This window comes from Cherax quadricarinatus, chromosome 18, assembly GCF_038502225.1.
Source record: "Cherax quadricarinatus isolate ZL_2023a chromosome 18, ASM3850222v1, whole genome shotgun sequence".
NCBI classification, from domain to species: domain Eukaryota; kingdom Metazoa; phylum Arthropoda; class Malacostraca; order Decapoda; family Parastacidae; genus Cherax; species Cherax quadricarinatus.
The window spans coordinates 62035-79314 of NC_091309.1; the positions used below are offsets into that span (position 1 = coordinate 62035).

Below are 17280 nucleotides of genomic sequence, written 5' to 3' on the forward strand. Positions count from 1 at the left end.
ACTGAACAAAATTCCTCTATGAGGGTAAATTGTAACTCCAAATTGTCAACTCCAGCCCATTGTAACTCAAGAGACCACTGAAGTAGGTATTTTGGAAAATACTCAGATAATGGCTACTTTTAAGCTGGTGGGGCAATTGCCCATCACATGGCACATTGCCCCCATTATAAAGAACAAAAATATATTTAAGGAAAGTGAAAACCATCTTTTAAATATAAAATCTTTACTGTTACCAGCAAATCTGAACATTGTGAAACAAGCTTTAACAAACCTGTCAAACACAGTACAGGTCAACATTCTTTGCAAACAGTCTTCACTGGTTTACACACTAGGACAGTAGCTCAGTTGTCAACCCCGGTCCAACAGTGTACTGTGACTCAAAACTTTTGACTAATTCATTGAATAATATTGTAACTAATGATTCACGTAATTTCATATGCAAATACAGTGGACCCCCGCATAACGATCACCTCCGAATGCGACCAATTATGTAAGTGTATATATGTAAGTGCGTTTGTACGTGTATGTTTGGGGGTCTGAAATGGACTAATCTACTTCACAATATTCCTTATGGAAACAAATTCGGTCAGTACTGGCACCTGAACATACTTCTGGAGTGAAAAAATATCGTTAACCAGGGGTCCACTGTACTGTACTTCACATTTTGCACCATGATGTACATGATACATCTTAGAGGGAGTTAAGATTCAATACATACTACACGATACTTGAATTTTACATCTATTAAAGTATTCAATTACTTTTAGTCCCAAGTCCTGTACACGTGATTTAGGTTTAACAGGATTTTTAATTATCCATCAACAGACATTTCAACACTCTTCAGTTAGTTTTGTATATGTTGGTTTTGACACTAAACTGAAGCTACATTGTGACTGAACATAATGGCACTATATAATAGACCAGGGGTTCCCTAGACTTGCTACTGATTCGAGTGGGATTACTAAGAATTTTACTTGGGGTGATGAAGCCATCATCAATTCTTCATCGGATGAGCAGTTTGAGTTGCGCAAGTCTTCACAGAGATGTATCGGGCATCTTTCCATGTGGTATGTGACCATAAAACATGTAGCCAATTCCTAAACATACAAACAAGGTTTCCCCACATCTGACAGCAATTGGAAGATGTCCAGGAGCCCAACTGCAGTTTGATGGAAAATAATGTCCTCCAAAATCAGACCAGAGCTGTTGCCAGTGATTTCAATCTCTAGAAGTCTTGGAAAATACTTTAGTCTGGAATGGGACTCCTCTGTGGGACATTACCAGACTGTGTGCAATCACTGTCAGTGTCATCACTTGTCTGTCACTCTCTCTTGGCAAACAACTGAGCCACTCTACCTTTTGGCACAAGGATAACTGGATTTGAGCAACAAGGGATTGCCCGGAAGCAATTCAAAAATCTATGGAATGGTCCATGACTGTGTAGCATTTACTTGGGATCCAAGAGTGAACATGTCTCATTTAAAAGATACAAAAATGAGGGGATGAAGGAGGCAGGTCAGACTAAATAAAATCACATACCCACCATGAATCTCAGTCACCTCCACTGACTGGCACTGTTGTCGCTGTTCCCTGACAACTACCTCTTACCCTATTGGATGGCAATTCCAGAACTAGGCAAGGCATAAAAGTTCCCTATTCATACAAGAACTAACTGTGGCAAACTAGCAAGACTGCCAGGGGTCATGCAACTTTAGTTGCCACTCCTGGATCTGCAGGGAATCTCCAGCAGTATTTGTCATTTAAGAGCCTACTAGATGGCCTCTGCCTTACCGGTGGGTCACCTGACATGCTGTAAGATTATCCAATTTCTACTGCTCTACCAACGGAAGCTATGTTAAATGAGTTGACAGTAATCTTTTTCCTTGTCTAGGAGCTGGATTTGACAAAAAGGGTGCATTTCCCCACTAACAAGACCAAATGGAAGTTAAGACATTTAGACCATCCAAGGGAATATGAGGTCCAGTTCCTCGGATTAGTAACCCCTTGCCATAGCAATGGCAAGGGAACCAAATAAAGAGGAGTCTCTGTTTACAGAAAGACAAAAACCTGTACATGTTCTCTGCACTAAGTACATGAAAGAAAATGCTTTTGATATTACACTTTATTTCCAACACTTGCTGACGAGGCTTGGAGGAAGTATCACAAGACTTCCTAAATGCATTCCAGACACATTATTCTTTAACTCTTGAGCCATCTGTAGTAAATGTTGAAAAGCTGGCTGAAAAGCTTGCTGTAAAGATGAATTCATAAGACTATTAACCCTTAAATGGTCCAAACGTATACATACGTTTTTTCAACATCTGAAAGTATGTAAAAAAATGTAGATCTTCTTTTTTGTTTTACATTTGAAAATGTGTAAAAAAAAGTAGATCTACTTTTGTAGCATTACGAATTTGAACGTTGATTTGTTTGGACCATTTAAGGGTTAACAGTGGCTGCCAAGATTGACTTTGATTTCAAAATACCGAAAAGAATGTCAAAATCCAGTTGTTGGCTCAATATTCAATATTGTCTGAAGTAATCCTTAGCATCCTCAAGCCTGTCTCCTGGACACACATTCGTGAGACTTCTTGTTTCTACATGCTGAAGTTGACCATCATGAAGTATCTGAAACATCACCAGTCTGATAACTTAAAAATGAAAACAATACCAATCCTATCATTGAGAATGTTAGAGCAAACTATATCAAAATATAGGTAGGTTACAATTCAATGGCTATTTTAATAATACTGATTTCCTAAATTATGATTTTTTCCAAACAGTAACTACAGTTTGCCTAGTTTTCAAGTATTAATAAAAACCTAATCATGAATAAGAGGTTTCATTTTCAAATGTCACAACTTTAGAGACGATAAAAGGTTATCACCATGGACAAAACACCGGGAATCAACCAAACAACAAGCAGACTGTTAGATGACTTGCTGTATGTCAGCATATACAACTAAATACAGTAATTTATTTAAAAAAATCTCAAAATAATGCATTTAAATGTAATTCTGACAATACTCACTCATTTATACAAAACCACACTTTTATTTACTAACAATACAAAACAGAAATGGGCATTTATTGTCAATTACAGACCTAAACCATAAATGTAAGACCATCCCAAAATTAGCTGTACCATTGTGTTAAGCACAGATTTTATGTACATTAACGATTTTTACAGAGAATTATTTTAAGTATTCAGGAAAAGCACTAAACCCATGTGGGGCATTCAGCATTGAAAAGAAATACATAACGAAATATAAAAAAGTAGAGCGAGCACAAGGGAAAATGATTGAAGTTAATTTAGTAAATCAGTTAAAAAAAATTTGGCTTAAAGGTAGAAAAGAAAGATGGCTCAAAGAATGCCTTTGTCAGCAAGCGATTGAAAATGAAGAGTGCACATTTTTCAATGACTGGGGCAACAAAAAAGATACACAGTCTGACAATTCTTACAATGGTACTGCAGTGAAGAAACTGGTGGTAGCGCCTGGCCAGGAATGAAAGCGTTGTCTGGATGATACATTATACAACTGTTTCAAAAAGACTGCATCCCACACCTTTAGACAAGCTGCAAATATGGTAACCATTAAATAGGCAAACTAATCCCCTTTTGTTTATGGTAGATGTACAATAGTACAAGAAAGTCATTTACCATGATATTCATAAAAAAAAAAAGTGAATCAAATATATTTAAATAGCTTCAACGCAGTTTTACTATTTATTTTTATTATGTTTTGATTATTATTATTATAATCAAAAAGAAGCGCTAAGCCACATACAGCGCTGCAGGGTAGGGAAGGAAGCGAGGGTATTGGATGGCAGAAGGGAGGAGGGATAATCAGTAGGTTACAGAAAACAGCGGGGCAGGGGATAGTACGGGGGTAGAGGGTAGCAAGAGATTGAAGTAGAAAGGGCTGAAGGTATCAGAATTTGTGAAGTCAGTCAGTTGTTGTCAAAAAGTCAATGAGAGAGTCTGGATGAAAGGTGGGTCCATCAGCAAGAAGGGAAGGTAAAGAGAGAGCAGCAGAGCAAAGATGACGACGGAGGTAAATTCTGCGTGCTCGTTGATAAAGTGGGCAGTCCAACAGAATGTGGCTGACTGATAATGGAACTTGGCAATTCTCACAGAGAGGAGCAGAGCGCCTCTCCATGAGATATCCATGAGTAAGACGAGTATGGCCAATGCGAAGACGGGAGAGAGTAGTCTCCCAACCTCGACACTGGTGATAAGAAGACGGCCAGTAACCTATACTCGGTTTAATAGATTGAAGTTTGTTGCCGAGCATAGTAAACCAACGTTGTTGCCAGCGGGTGTGAAGTTGGGAAGATATTGCAGCAAAATAGTCCGTAAATGGAATACCTCTACATGAAACTGGTAGGTCATGTACTGCTGACCGTGCAGCAGTGTCTGCCTGTTCATTGCCCTGTACGTCAACATGACCAGGGACCCAACAAAACACAATATCTTTATGCTTGGTAAAGATGCGGCGTAGCCAAAGTTGGATACGGAGGACTAAGGGGTGAGGTGTATCAAATTTCTGTATAGCCTGTAAAGCACTAAGGGAGTCTGAGACAACCACAAATGATGACACAGGCATAGATGCAATACGGATAAGTGCTGTAAGGATGGCATAAAATTCAGCAGTAAAAATACTAGCCGAAGATAGTAAATGCCCTTGTACGACGCTGTCCGGAAACACTCCTGTGAATCCTACGTCGTCAGAAGACTTAGAGCCATCTGTGTACACAGCAATGGCATGAGAATGAGAGTGAAAGTGGTCAAGAAAATGAGAGCGGGAAGCGACCATAGACAGTTGGGCTTTCGAGCAAGGTAGAGAAAGAACAGACTCGAACAGCTGGAACTTCCTAGGGGGGTAGGGACAAGTGAGATGCTACATGTACATAGAAAGGTGGTAATTGAAGAGAAGACAAGAGCGAATGAAGGCGAAGAGAGAAGGGACGGAGTAAATGGGCGGCGAACAAATAAAGAATGTCTACTAATATCAGTGACCATTCTATAAATGGATGGAAGGATTGCGGAGATCATGAGAGCGTACATAGTAGCGAAGGCAATGGGCATCACGGCGATCGGATAAGGATGGAACATTCGCTTCTGCATAGAGGCTCTCGACAGGGGAAGAGCGAAAAGCACCAAGGCATAAATGTAATTCTTGGTGATGAATGGGGTTAAGGCTAGAGAGAGTAGCAGGAGATGCCGCTGAATATATCTGGTCACCATAATCAAGTTTCGATAAGATAAGGGTGGAATGTAGGCGAAGGAGGGTTTGACGATCAGCTCCCCATGAAAGATGAGCAAGGGTTTTAAGGAGGTTCAGCCGGCTGTGGCAAGTTGCCTTCAGAGGTAATGCGAGGTTTCCAGGATAACCTACGATCAAAGAGGAGGCCCAGAAACTTGACTATCACGTTCAGGGATACGGGAGCCATAGAGGTACAAAGGATGATCGGAGATGACAGAGCGTCTAGTGAAAGTAATTTGGTGGGTTTTAGTGCTGGAAAATTTAAACCCACGTGTGGTGGCCCAATTGGAAACACGGTCGACTGCATGCTGAAGAAACTGTAATAAGGTGACAGTCAGCGCCTGCACAGGCAATAGTCAAGTCATCAACATAGAGTGATGACCAAATATTTGATGGAAGACTAGAGGCCAAATCATTAATAGCAAGGAGAAAAAGTGTTGTGCTCAGAACACATCCCTGGGGGACACCTTCAGCTTGGATAAAGTCTGGGGAGAGCACATTATTAACCCGAACACGGAAATGCCTGTCAGTTAAAAAGTTCTTAAGGAAGGATGGTAGATTGCCTCGAAGGCCTAAGGAGTGGGCTTGGGCTAAAATATTATACCTCCAAGTTGTGTCATATGCCTTCTCAAGGTCAAAAAATATGGCAATAACCGAGTGGTTATTCGCAAAGGCATTACGAACATACGTATCCAAGCGTAGTAAGGGGTCTATGGTAGAACGTCCCTTACGAAAGCCATATTGACGAGTGGGGAGACTGTTGTGTGTCTCTAAATACCACATTAAACGTCTATTTACTAGGCAAACTGCACTGGTAAGAGCAATGGGACGATAGTGGGAGGTTTCATGTCCCGTAGTGCCTGGTTTGCGGAAAGGGAGAACAATGGCGAATTTCCACAGCTGTGGAAGAACTCCTTGTGACCAAATAAGATTGTAAAGGCGTAATAGGACTTCAAGGGCTAACTGATGTAAATGTTGTAGCATACGAATATGAATGTCATCGGGCCCAGCTGCCGATGATCGGCAAGCTGAGAGTGTTGCCTCCAGTTCTTGAAGTGTAAAAGGTACATTATACTGTTCTTCTCTGAGAGAAGAAAAGTCCAAGGGTGCTAACTCTCTGGCAGACTTTGAGGAAAGAAATGAGGGGCATAGATGGAGTCCCTGAGAAATGTGGACCAGATGATTGCCAATTTCATTGGCAACATCTAGTGGGTTTGCTATATCAACACCGGCAACCCGCAGAACAGGAGCCGGGTCAGGAGAATATTTACCACTCAGTTTTCGTACTTTTTTCCAGACTGCACTCATAGAGGAAGCAGAGGTGATGGCGGAGACAATCTCGCCAGCAAGTGCGTTTAGCGTCACGGATGACACGGCGAGCGATCGCACGCTTCTGCTTAAATTCAAGAAGTCTCTCTGTGGTTCTATTGTACCGGTACCTGCCCCATGCAGCGCGTTTCAAATGTACTGCACGAGCACAAGCAGGAGACCACCAAGGCACGCATTTCTGAGAATGCCTGCTCGAAGTTTGGGGTATAGAATGAGAAGCTGCGGTTAAAACGGAGGACGAGAAGAGGTGTAAAAGCTCATCGATGGAGGACGAAGAAGGAACCTCTCTAAAAACAGTTAGGTGTGAGTAAAGGTTCCAATTTGCCTGATCAAATTGCCAGCGTGGGATGCGAAGAGGTGGTGAATATGAAGGGGAAGTAAGAATGATTGGGAAATGATCGCTGTCATGTAAGTCCGGAAGAACAGACCAAGTGAAGTCTAATGCGGCGGAGGAAGAGCAGACTGAGAGTTCAATGCAAGAGAGAGTGTGAGTCCTAGGATCAAAATGGGTGTGAGTACTTGTATTTAAAACATGGAGGGGGTGGGTGGCAAGAAAAGCCTCTAACTGAATGCCACGGGAATCACAGTGAGAAACCCCCCCCCCCCCCAGAGGAAATGGTGGGCATTAAAATCACCAAGTAACAGAATCGGTGGTGGTAATGACGAAACAAGAAAGGCAATATCCGGAATAGATAATGCCCGAGAAGGAGAGAGATATAAAGAACAGAGCGTATACCACCTATGCAAGTGGATACGGGCTGCTGTGTAATGCAGCAAAGTACGAACAAATAGCTGATGGTACGGAATATCAGTGCGTAGAAGAAGGGCACTTTCATTAAAGGTCCCATCAGGAAAAGGATCTGAAGAATACAATAAATTATAGCCTGAGATGGGAGAGATAACAGCAGAGTGTAATTTTGGTTCCTGTAAGCAAACACCAACAGGGAAAAACTGGGAGAGTAACATCTGAAGCTCACCCCGATTACCCCTTAGGCCGCGTATATTCCACTGTAAATAGGCCATGATTGGCAATAATAAAGATACCTGAAATCCGCAGGTAAGGGTTCCTACGGACTAGAGGGGTTAGAAAAGTCCACATGCGGAGGCAGTGGAAAACGTTCAAGCAGCGAAGGAACTGTGCGCTGTGAAGGAGTTGCACAGATGGAGTAGAGGAGAGAGAAGGAGCGGAGGGTGGATCAGTGTCCATTGATGGTTTGGTCTCTGCAATATATTCAGAGATTGCTTCAAGTGTTTCAGAATTCAGAGACGTCATATGGGAGACAATATTGGAAATGGTAGGGGAGGATGAGTGAAGATTGGAACTGTAATGGACTGTACCAAGGTAGGGGGGGACGGTAGGGAACTGGAGAAGCGTGGAAGGGGACAGAAGAGGCAGAAACCTGGGAGGTGGCAGAAGAGGAAGAAACTTGGGAGGGAACAGGGGAGGAAGGTACAGTACGAGGAGGAGGGTGAACCTCTACACTTGTAACAGAGCCAGTGAGAGGGGGAGAACCAGGTACAGAGACAAGGAAGGGAAAATGAGGAAGTGGAAGATGGGTAGGAGGTGTTAGCGGACCTTTTTTTGACTTTTGAGAAGTAGAGGGACGATTGGGAGGAGGAGTCATACGAGATCTCGTCGCTACTGAGGCTTGTGAGAGAGAACACAAAGAAGCAAGATCAGACTGAGACGTTGAAGTAGGGACGTCTGAGCCGAGGACAGCAAAAGAATTAGTTACATGAGTGACTATGGGAGAGGTAACCACAGAGGTGGGTGCAGAAGATGGGATACCAGAAGTGGGGGGACGTTTTGAAACACGGGAATAAGAAACACGAGGTAGTCTCCCTTGGAGGCGGAGATGAGAAACTGCCATGGCATAAGGGAGACCTTCTGCCTCTTTGAGGTAACGGATTTCCCGCTCGTTTAAGTAGACTTGACAACGGCGAGAGTACGAAGGGTGAGCCTCATGACAATTAAGGCAAGAGGGAGGTCGAATGCAAGACGTATTAGAATGGTCATCAGCACCACAGACTGGGCATTCGGAGATAGATCTGCAATATTTCGCTGGATGGCCAAATCGCCAGCAATTTCTACACTGTTGCGGTGTAGGGATCACCTTTCGAACTTGTAATCGATGTCCTGCTACATAAACTGAGGATGGGAGTTCACGGCTGTCAAAAGTTAAATGAGCCACATTGCTAGGGTATCGTCTCCGCCCGCGGGCAGGAAGAACGTAAGTGTCTACCTTGAGGATTGGGAGATCTTGGAGTTCCAGCTGTTCAAGAATGTCAGTGCCACATGTCTGGAAATTTTGTTGAACTATGGTATGGGGCAGAATGATGGTACCACTACAAGAATTGAGGGAATGATGCTTTTCAATAGTTACAGGAACAGTATCGATATGGGAAAGACGAGAAAGCTCATGAGCCTGGATAGCATTCTGTACGGTGACGATGCACGTACCGCTCTTAAGAGCATGAAAAGAAATATCTTTACCAACATGGCGTAGGAGTGCCTTGCCAATACTGTGGTCAGAAAGATAGGCAGTAGAGGAAGTCGGTCGTAAAGTGAAGAATTTAGTCCATTGTTCAGTCTGAAACTGAGCGTGGAAAGGTATTGAAGTACGTGTCGATCTTTTCTGAGAAGAACGAGAAGGTGGAGAAGTATCATCAGCAGGTAATTGTCGTTGTCGTTTAGGCGTGGGACCAGAGTTGGTCCGACGTGGAACGGGCCGGCGATTCGAAAATTGCCGCACCGTAGAGGGAGAGGCCGGAAGCATAGTCAGAGGAGAACGAAGGTCAGATAAATCGAAGGAGTCAGTCAAGGCCTCAGTACCTGAAGCGGGTGAGGAAACAGCACCGGCAAGAGGTACAGAGGCATGAGGAGTGTCCGAAGAGTGGTCCAAAGACGAGGCGGGGTCAGAACGGGGTGCGGTATCAAGAAGGGGCCCGGGGGTAGCAGGTTCATGGACTAGGGCTGCCATGATTAGGTTACTTCTTTCTTTTTGTTTTTAAGAAAAAAAAAGAAAGAAAAGAAAAGAAAAATAAAAAAAGAATAAAAAAAAGGGGGGACCGGGGAGGGATAGTTCCTAGGAGGAATGAAAGGGCCAGAAATCTCCCTCCACGCCCAAGAGGACCTCAGCACCGCAAGTAGCGCAGATGCAGCATGGAACCCGTGCCATACCCTACCCATCATGCCAGTAAACCGGCCACCACCCCCGGAATCCGAAAGGTGGCTTCCAGAGATATACCCGTCGCCCGAGAGACACCCAAAGCCACCCTCCGGGATACCGGAGAGGGATCAGGACATCCCCAGGCAATCCAGATTCCACGGCAAACTACGCCACCGCCAAGAACCTCAACGGAATGGGATGGACCCCGGTACCCTTTCCCCTACCTAGGAACTAGCATGCCTGTGGGAAAAAAAAAAAAGAAAAAAAAAAAAAAACGGCCAAAAAGGAAGGGCAAAAGGGAGGGGTGGGGAGGAGGAGGAGGAAAGGAAAAAGGGGAGGATGGGATAGGGAACGGGGGATTGGGGGGTAATTAGGTTCGGTCTGAGGAAGTAGACCGACAGGTCTAATTCCTCAGACCAAGAGCCTCTTCACCACGCCAAGGAGCCCCCCTTGAAGAGGATTATGTTTTGAAAGCTGCTGAAAAAAAAGAAGACTATAGGTAGTAGAGATGTCATATTTGAGAGCAATATGGTGTGAATATCACACACACAATTTAAAACATGGAAATTAAAAGGTGATGTGGAGTGGTCAAGGCTATAATTCAGAAGGCTGAGGAGGGGTTGTAGGGGTTTGGACATGAGGGTGGAGAGAGGTGAAGGGGTCATCCCAGGAAGGGTCTGAAGGAGGGGGTATAAGAGCCTTTGAGGCTTGAATCTCCACCAGGTTTGTCTTATCATGCTAGATAGGCATGACTGGAGACATGTACTTTTTATTGGATGCCCTGTTGTACTGTGAGCAGGGCAACTTATGAAGGGATTTAAGGAAAACCAGTTAGCCAGACAAGTCCTGAAGGTGGGACTCTGCAGGAGGGGTAGAGGTGGCAGGGGCAGTGCCTGCACTCTGCAGGAGGGGTGGAGGTGGCAGGGGCAGTGTCTGCACTCTGAAGGAGGGGTGGGGGTGCTGAAGTCTGAGGGTAATCTGACTGTGATGTCAACTCTTCTGGAAAGACGATGACTGAGTGAACGCTGCCGAATGTGTTGTCTTCGAGTTGCCCTGCCTTGGCGGGACATGGCTGTCAAGTTTAAAAGAAAAAAAAATATGGGAGCTAAAACTGCAGGGATCATACAATGTCTGGGAAATGGAAGGCAATCAAGTTTGAGCCAATGAAGTAGATTTGATTAAATTCCCTGAATCAAGAGCTCTTCATCAGCACTAGGCAACACAGCCATATTTACAAGGTCAAATGAAAATTGCTTACCAGAAAAACGCACAGTAACTCAGTTGATTGAGCTCTAACATAAAAAATTAATTATGAACAGTATCTCAACGAGTGTACATTGATGCACCAACTTGCGGAGTTTCACTATATACTGTGCACTTCTCAAATACACTAATTCAACTATTCTTCAAAATTTCCACTTACATTATCTTTACTTGTTTTAACTCACCTTTTTTTCTTGTATATGTTTATTCCAACTACACAAATTTATCTCGTAACTTTCTTGGCACAAAAAGCTGCAGCTTCACACTCCCCAAACTCACATACGTATACAATTCTTTAACAAGTGTTGCCAAGAACTCAACTCAAATCAGTGGACATCAGGAGAGACAGCATCTGAAAGCATCAATATTCATTTAGAATACATAATACATTTCTCACATTTATTCTGAATATTCAATACTGTTAATGCCTACTTCCAACAATTAATACACAGCTGTGAAGTAAATGAACACAAGATATTTATTATAGGTAACTTTTTGTCACCAGGGGCTTTGTGAATTATCACACTCATAGGGGAAGCACTAAACCATTACAGGTCATACTATTCCTGGGGAAATGGGGGTTCCTGGGGAGCAAAACAGCCTTATTATGTCATTAGTGACTCCTGTGTGTACTTACAGTACCTAAAATGGCTGGGAATATTACAAATCATTATGAAGATTATTGTACTGAACTCTTAGTAGGATTATATGCTTCAAAAATACAACAGGTGGTGTGTTATGTACTGTACTCACCTAGCTGTAGTTACAGAGGTTGATTCTTAGCTCCTGGCTCTGCCTCTTAAACTCCACAAATTTTCTTGCATGTTTAGCTGGAAGCTGCTCATTACTTCCATCTTAGCTTGATCTTGTTCTCTTCTTAGTGCCATGCTTGGTTACATGTACATACCATGTTTCTGCTATCATAATAGGGGGAGGGAGGAGAAAGATGGAAGGCATAAAGAGGATGCTAGGCTAGGCATTAACAGGTATTACAGAAACACAAATTAACATACTAAAGAAATCCTGGAAGGGATCATTTTCAAGAGGGTGAACGTGAACTGGATCCGAATGTTGGAAGACATAGTTGGGTAGGGGGATAAAAGCAATACTCTTACATCTCTTGATACCTGACACATTCTTTTATGACTAGATTTAAAGCTTCAGTGAGGTGCATCCACATTATTTCTAATGTTCAAAGTTTTATTTATAAGTCACCCACCCACAAGGTCAAACTGAGAAAAGACTGACAAAAATATGAAAAAATTTTAGCGCTTTTGTAACAAAAGTAGCAAAGCTGTTTTAGGCTAACTTGAACAATTCAAAAAAAAAATTAATACCCTTAATGACCCTAAAAGTATTTGAATATACAGTAGACCCTCGACTAACGCTATTAATCCGTTCCTGAGAGCTCATCGTTAGTCAAAATAATCGTTAGTCAAGTTAATTTTCCCCATAAGAAATAATGGAAATCAAATTAATCCATGCAAGACACCCAAAAGTATTGAAAAAAAAAAAATTTAACACATGAAATATTAATTTTAATACACACTAACTGAAGAAGACATGCACAGTTACATGACACTTACCTTTATTGAAGATCTGGTGATGATTGATGGGATGGGAAGAGGGGAGTGTGTTGATGGTCTTAGTGTTTAGAAGGGGAATCCCCTTCCATTAGGACTTAGAGGTGGCAAGTCCTTTTTCGGGGTTACTTCCCTTCTTTTAATGCCACTAGGACCAGCTTGAGAGTCACTGGACTTCTGTCGCACAACATATCTGCCCATAGAGGCCTGTACCTCCCGTTCCTTTATGACATTCCTGAAGTGTTTCATAACATTGTCAGTGTCACCATTAAACACTTGTTCAGGTTTCAGTCCTTCACTGTCTATGTACTCCTTGAATTCCTGCACATATTTTTCAGCTGCTTTTTGGTCCAAACTGGCAGCCTCACCATGCCTTATCACACTATGTATGCCACTACGATTCTTAAATCTCTCAAACCAACCTTTGCTGGCCTTAAATTCACTCACATCACCACTAGTTGCTGGCATTTTTCTAATTAAATCGTCATGCAACTTCCTAGCCTTTTCACATATGATCGCTTGAGAGATGCTATCTCCTGCTATCTGTTTTTCGTTTATCCATACCAATAACAGTCTCTCGACATCTTCTATCACTTGCGATCTCAGTTTCGAAAACATAGTTGCACCTTTGGCAAGAAAAGCTTCCTTGATTGCAGATTTCTTGGCCACAATAGTAGCGATGGTTGATTGGGGTTTTGTGTACAGCCTGGCCAGCTCGGAGACATGCACTCCACTTTCATACTTAGCAATGATCTCTTTCTTCATATCCATAGTAATTCTCACTCTTTTTGCTGTAGGGTTGGCACTAGAAGCTTTCTTGGGGCCCATGGTGACTTATTTTGCAGGTGCAATCACTAAAAAGGGAGTGATAATATGAAATGTTCCGACTGTATGCTTGGAAGCGACCGCGGTGGCTGGCTGGCTTGTAAACACTGGCCAGAAGTGGACGCGTCTCAGACGGAAGGAATAGTGTTGGTCGAGTTTTTTAGCGCTAATCGAGGCAAAATTTTTGCGATAAAATGTATCGCTAGTCAGATTTATCATTAATCGATGCCATCGCTGGTCGAGGGTCCACTGTATTTTTTTCTTAGGAACATGTGAAAAAATTTGTGCACCACACCAGGCATCTCCCATCAAAGAAAAGTGGCCCTAGAGATAATACATTTAACCATCATTAACTCAATAGCTGTCTTACCAGAAGTGCACAACATCACAAGTAAAATGATCCTCAGAGCTGCAACATTCTTACCCGTCCTTCAGCATGCAGGCACTGTACCTACCACCACCACCACATGTCCTTCAGAGTGCAGGCACTGTACTTACCACCTCCACCACATGTCCTTCAGCATGTAGGCACTGTACCTACCACCACCACCACATGTCCTTCAGCATGTAGGCACTGTACCTACCACCACCACCACACATCCTTCAGAGTGCAGGCACTGTACTTACCACCTCCACCACATGTCCTTCAGAGTGTAGGCACTGTACTTACCACCTCCACCACATGTCCTTCAGTGCAGGCACTGTACTTACCACCACATGTCCTTCAGAGTGCAGGCACTGTACTTACCACCACATGTCCTTCAGAGTGCAGGCACTGTACTTACCACCTCCACCACATATCCTTCAGAGTGCAGGCACTGTACTTACCACCTCCACCACATGAAGTCTACCTAGAGGTTTTTCCAAGGCCAACACCCCTGCAGCCCATTTCAAGACCAGGTCTTGTGGTGGACCTGTGCCTGATCAACCAGTCTGTTACTGCCAGCTGCATGCAACATGCAATCCACAGCAAGTCCAGTCATAAGAATCGCTCTTCTCCACTCTGGTCTGTCTTACGCACATTAACTCCTCTCGCAGAAACATACACAAACACAGACAGTTGAATGATTACACCAGCATCTCTGCCATGGAGGCCTTGGAATCACCTCTCAAGGTTATGTGTGCTATGTACTATAACCAGTGTTTATCATAATTTCATTGTGCTGCATCACAAGAACTGTGATGTTTGCTCTCTTCTCTTCTGAAGACATTCAGCAACTCGGAAATGAGAGCTGCATGTGCATGCATCAATTTGTAGCTATTTTGTTACAATACCTTCTGTTCTATTGACTGAGCACAAGAAACTGCCCATTCAGCTGTCAGAATTAACCTATAGTGCCCAAAGGTCATAATTTAGCCAATTTTACACAGAATTCAGTAAATTTTAATTTAAAAACAGAATCCAGCACTAAAGTAACCTTTCCTCTGTTTATAATCACATTCCCAGTCCTCTCTTGTATAACACCAGCATATCTGAGGGAGCTGTGCTTAAAACGTACACCTACAAGAGTGACCGACCCTGGCATCAGTGACATACATCTATATAGGAGATGGTGAACGAGCTAACTAACCTTTTGGCAATTCTCCACCCCCTCCCCCCTTAGCCCCACTTCCCCAGGAGGGTGTAACTATGCTGCTTTTTCAGAGGGAACAGGCACTATTCGTTGTTATTACAGCATTTATAAAAAAAAGGGCAGTTTCATCAGTTTCATTACCAAGCTCCAGGGGTAACGGTGCCAAAAATATTAAATACCACTGGGTTACAGTTCAGTAATGGATAATCAATACTGCTGAGATGAGATTGCAGATAGGATTACTCCTGGCAACCTCCCCTGGAAGACTTCTAAACTACAAACGGGAGAGTTAACAAGAGGGATGATGGCTGGGAGGGTCAACAAGAGGGATGATGGCTGGGAGGGTCAACAAGAAGGATGATGGCTGGGAGGGTCAACAAGAAGGATGATGGCTGGGAGGGTCAACAAGAAGGATGATGGCTGGGAGGGTCAACAAGAAGGATGATGGCTGGGAGGGTCAACAAGAAGGATGATGGCTGGGAGGGTCAACAAGAAGGATGATGGCTGGGAGGGTCAACAAGAAGGATGATGGCTGGGAGGGTCAACAAGAAGGATGATGGCTGGGAGGGTCAACAAGAAGGATGATGGCTGGGAGGGTCAGCAAGAAGGATGATGGCTGGGAGGATCAGCAAGAAGGATGATGGCTGGGAGGGTCAGCAAGAAGGATGATGGCTGGGAGGGTCAGCAAGAAGGATGATGGCTGGGAGGGTCAGCAAGAAGGATGATGGCTGGGAGGGTCAGCAAGAAGGATGATGGCTGGGAGGGTCAGCAAGAAGGATGATGGCTGGGAGGGTCAGCAAGAAGGATGATGGCTGGGAGGGTCAGCAAGAAGGATGATGGCTGGGAGGGTCAGCAAGAAGGATGATGGCTGGGAGGGTCAGCAAGAAGGATGATGGCTGGGAGGGTCAGCAAGAAGGATGATGGCTGGGAGGGTCAGCAAGAAGGATGATGGCTGGGAGGGTCAACAAGAAGGATGATGGCTGGGAGGGTCAGCAAGAAGGATGATGGCTGGGAGGGTCAGCAAGAAGGATGATGGCTGGGAGGGTCAGCAAGAAGGATGATGGCTGGGAGGGTCAGCAAGAAGGATGATGGCTGGGAGGGTCAACAAGAAGGATGATGGCTGGGAGGGTCAACAAGAAGGATGATGGCTGGGAGGGTCAACAAGACGGATGATGGCTGGGAGGGTCAACAAGAAGGATGATGGCTGGGAGGGTCAACAAGAAGGATGATGGCTGGGAGGGTCAACAAGAGGAATGATGGCTGGGAGGGTCAACAAGAGGAATGATGGCTGGGAGGGTCAACAAGAGGAATGATGGCTGGGAGGGTCAACAAGAAGGATGATGGCTGGGAGGGTCAACAAGAAGGATGATGGCTGGGAGGGTCAACAAGAAGGATGATGGAAATAAATGGTATAAAATACCGACACAATGGAAATATAAACACAAATGCAGTATAATGTGATCCTTTATTGACAACGTTTCACCCACACAGCGGGCTTTTTCAAGTCACACACGGATCTACCTGGGGTTGGAAGGTACGAGAGTATTTATAGTCATGTTGAGGTCAGGTGGAGAATGCTGCAGCTGATGATCTACCGGGTGGGGTTATAGAGTCTTGGGTAGCTTGGCAGGGGTATTGGACAAGTTTTGAGTAGACCTTCTGCAGTGTTTTATGTTCTTATGATAGCGATGAAGAAGTTTCTTGGCGAGTGGTTCAGCTATGTTATAGAAGCCATTGTTCTGGTTGAAATTGTTGGTTGTAGAGATGAGCGATGATTCCAGGATTCTTCTGTATTGAGTGTTGTCTTCTGTGGCTATAAGTCTTGAGTTTCTGTAGTTAACTAAATGGTTGTGTGAATTGCGATGTTGTACACAGGCATTCCTTGTATCGTCAGTCCTGCTTGCATATTGGTGTTCTGAAATACGTGTTTGGAGGTCTCTTGATGTTTCGTCCACATATAATTTGTTGCAGTCATTACAAGGGATTATGTATACCCCTGCAGAGGATGGAGGCTTGTCCTGTCTACTACTGGTGATGTCCTTGATGGTCGTGGTTGTGGAGGTAGATACTTGGAATGATGTTTTGGCAAAGATGTTGGAAACATGTTTGGCAATGGAGTTGGTTGGGAGGACTATGTATCTCTTCTCGGCAGTGTCTTCTCTGGGTGTGTTGAAGATGTTTAATGCCCGCCGTCTGCAGTCTCTGATGAAGTGACGAGGATAGTGGAGTTTAGAAAATACTTGTTCAATTATAGTGCATTCTTCCTCAA

The 17280-nt window shown here is 43.8% G+C and overlaps 1 protein-coding gene across 2 annotated transcripts; it reads right to left on the reverse strand.

The window, feature by feature from the left end:
• Positions 1-208: 208 nt before the first annotated feature.
• LOC128689317 (putative CENPB DNA-binding domain-containing protein 1) lies at positions 209-15588 on the reverse strand. Of its 2 annotated transcripts, XM_070086016.1 has the most exons (4): positions 11783-15588; positions 11215-11381; positions 3463-3577; positions 209-2628 (listed from the first exon to the last, which is right to left on the reverse strand). In XM_070086016.1, the coding sequence occupies exon 1, from the start codon at positions 13438-13440 to the stop codon at positions 12682-12684; it is 759 nt and encodes a 252-aa protein (XP_069942117.1). In that variant the 5' UTR covers positions 13441-15588; the 3' UTR covers positions 209-2628; positions 3463-3577; positions 11215-11381; positions 11783-12681. The 2 variants fall into 2 exon arrangements, with proteins under 2 accessions (XP_069942117.1, XP_069942116.1); XM_070086015.1 differs by having other exon boundaries at positions 11215-15588.
• Positions 15589-17280: the final 1692 nt, after the last annotated feature.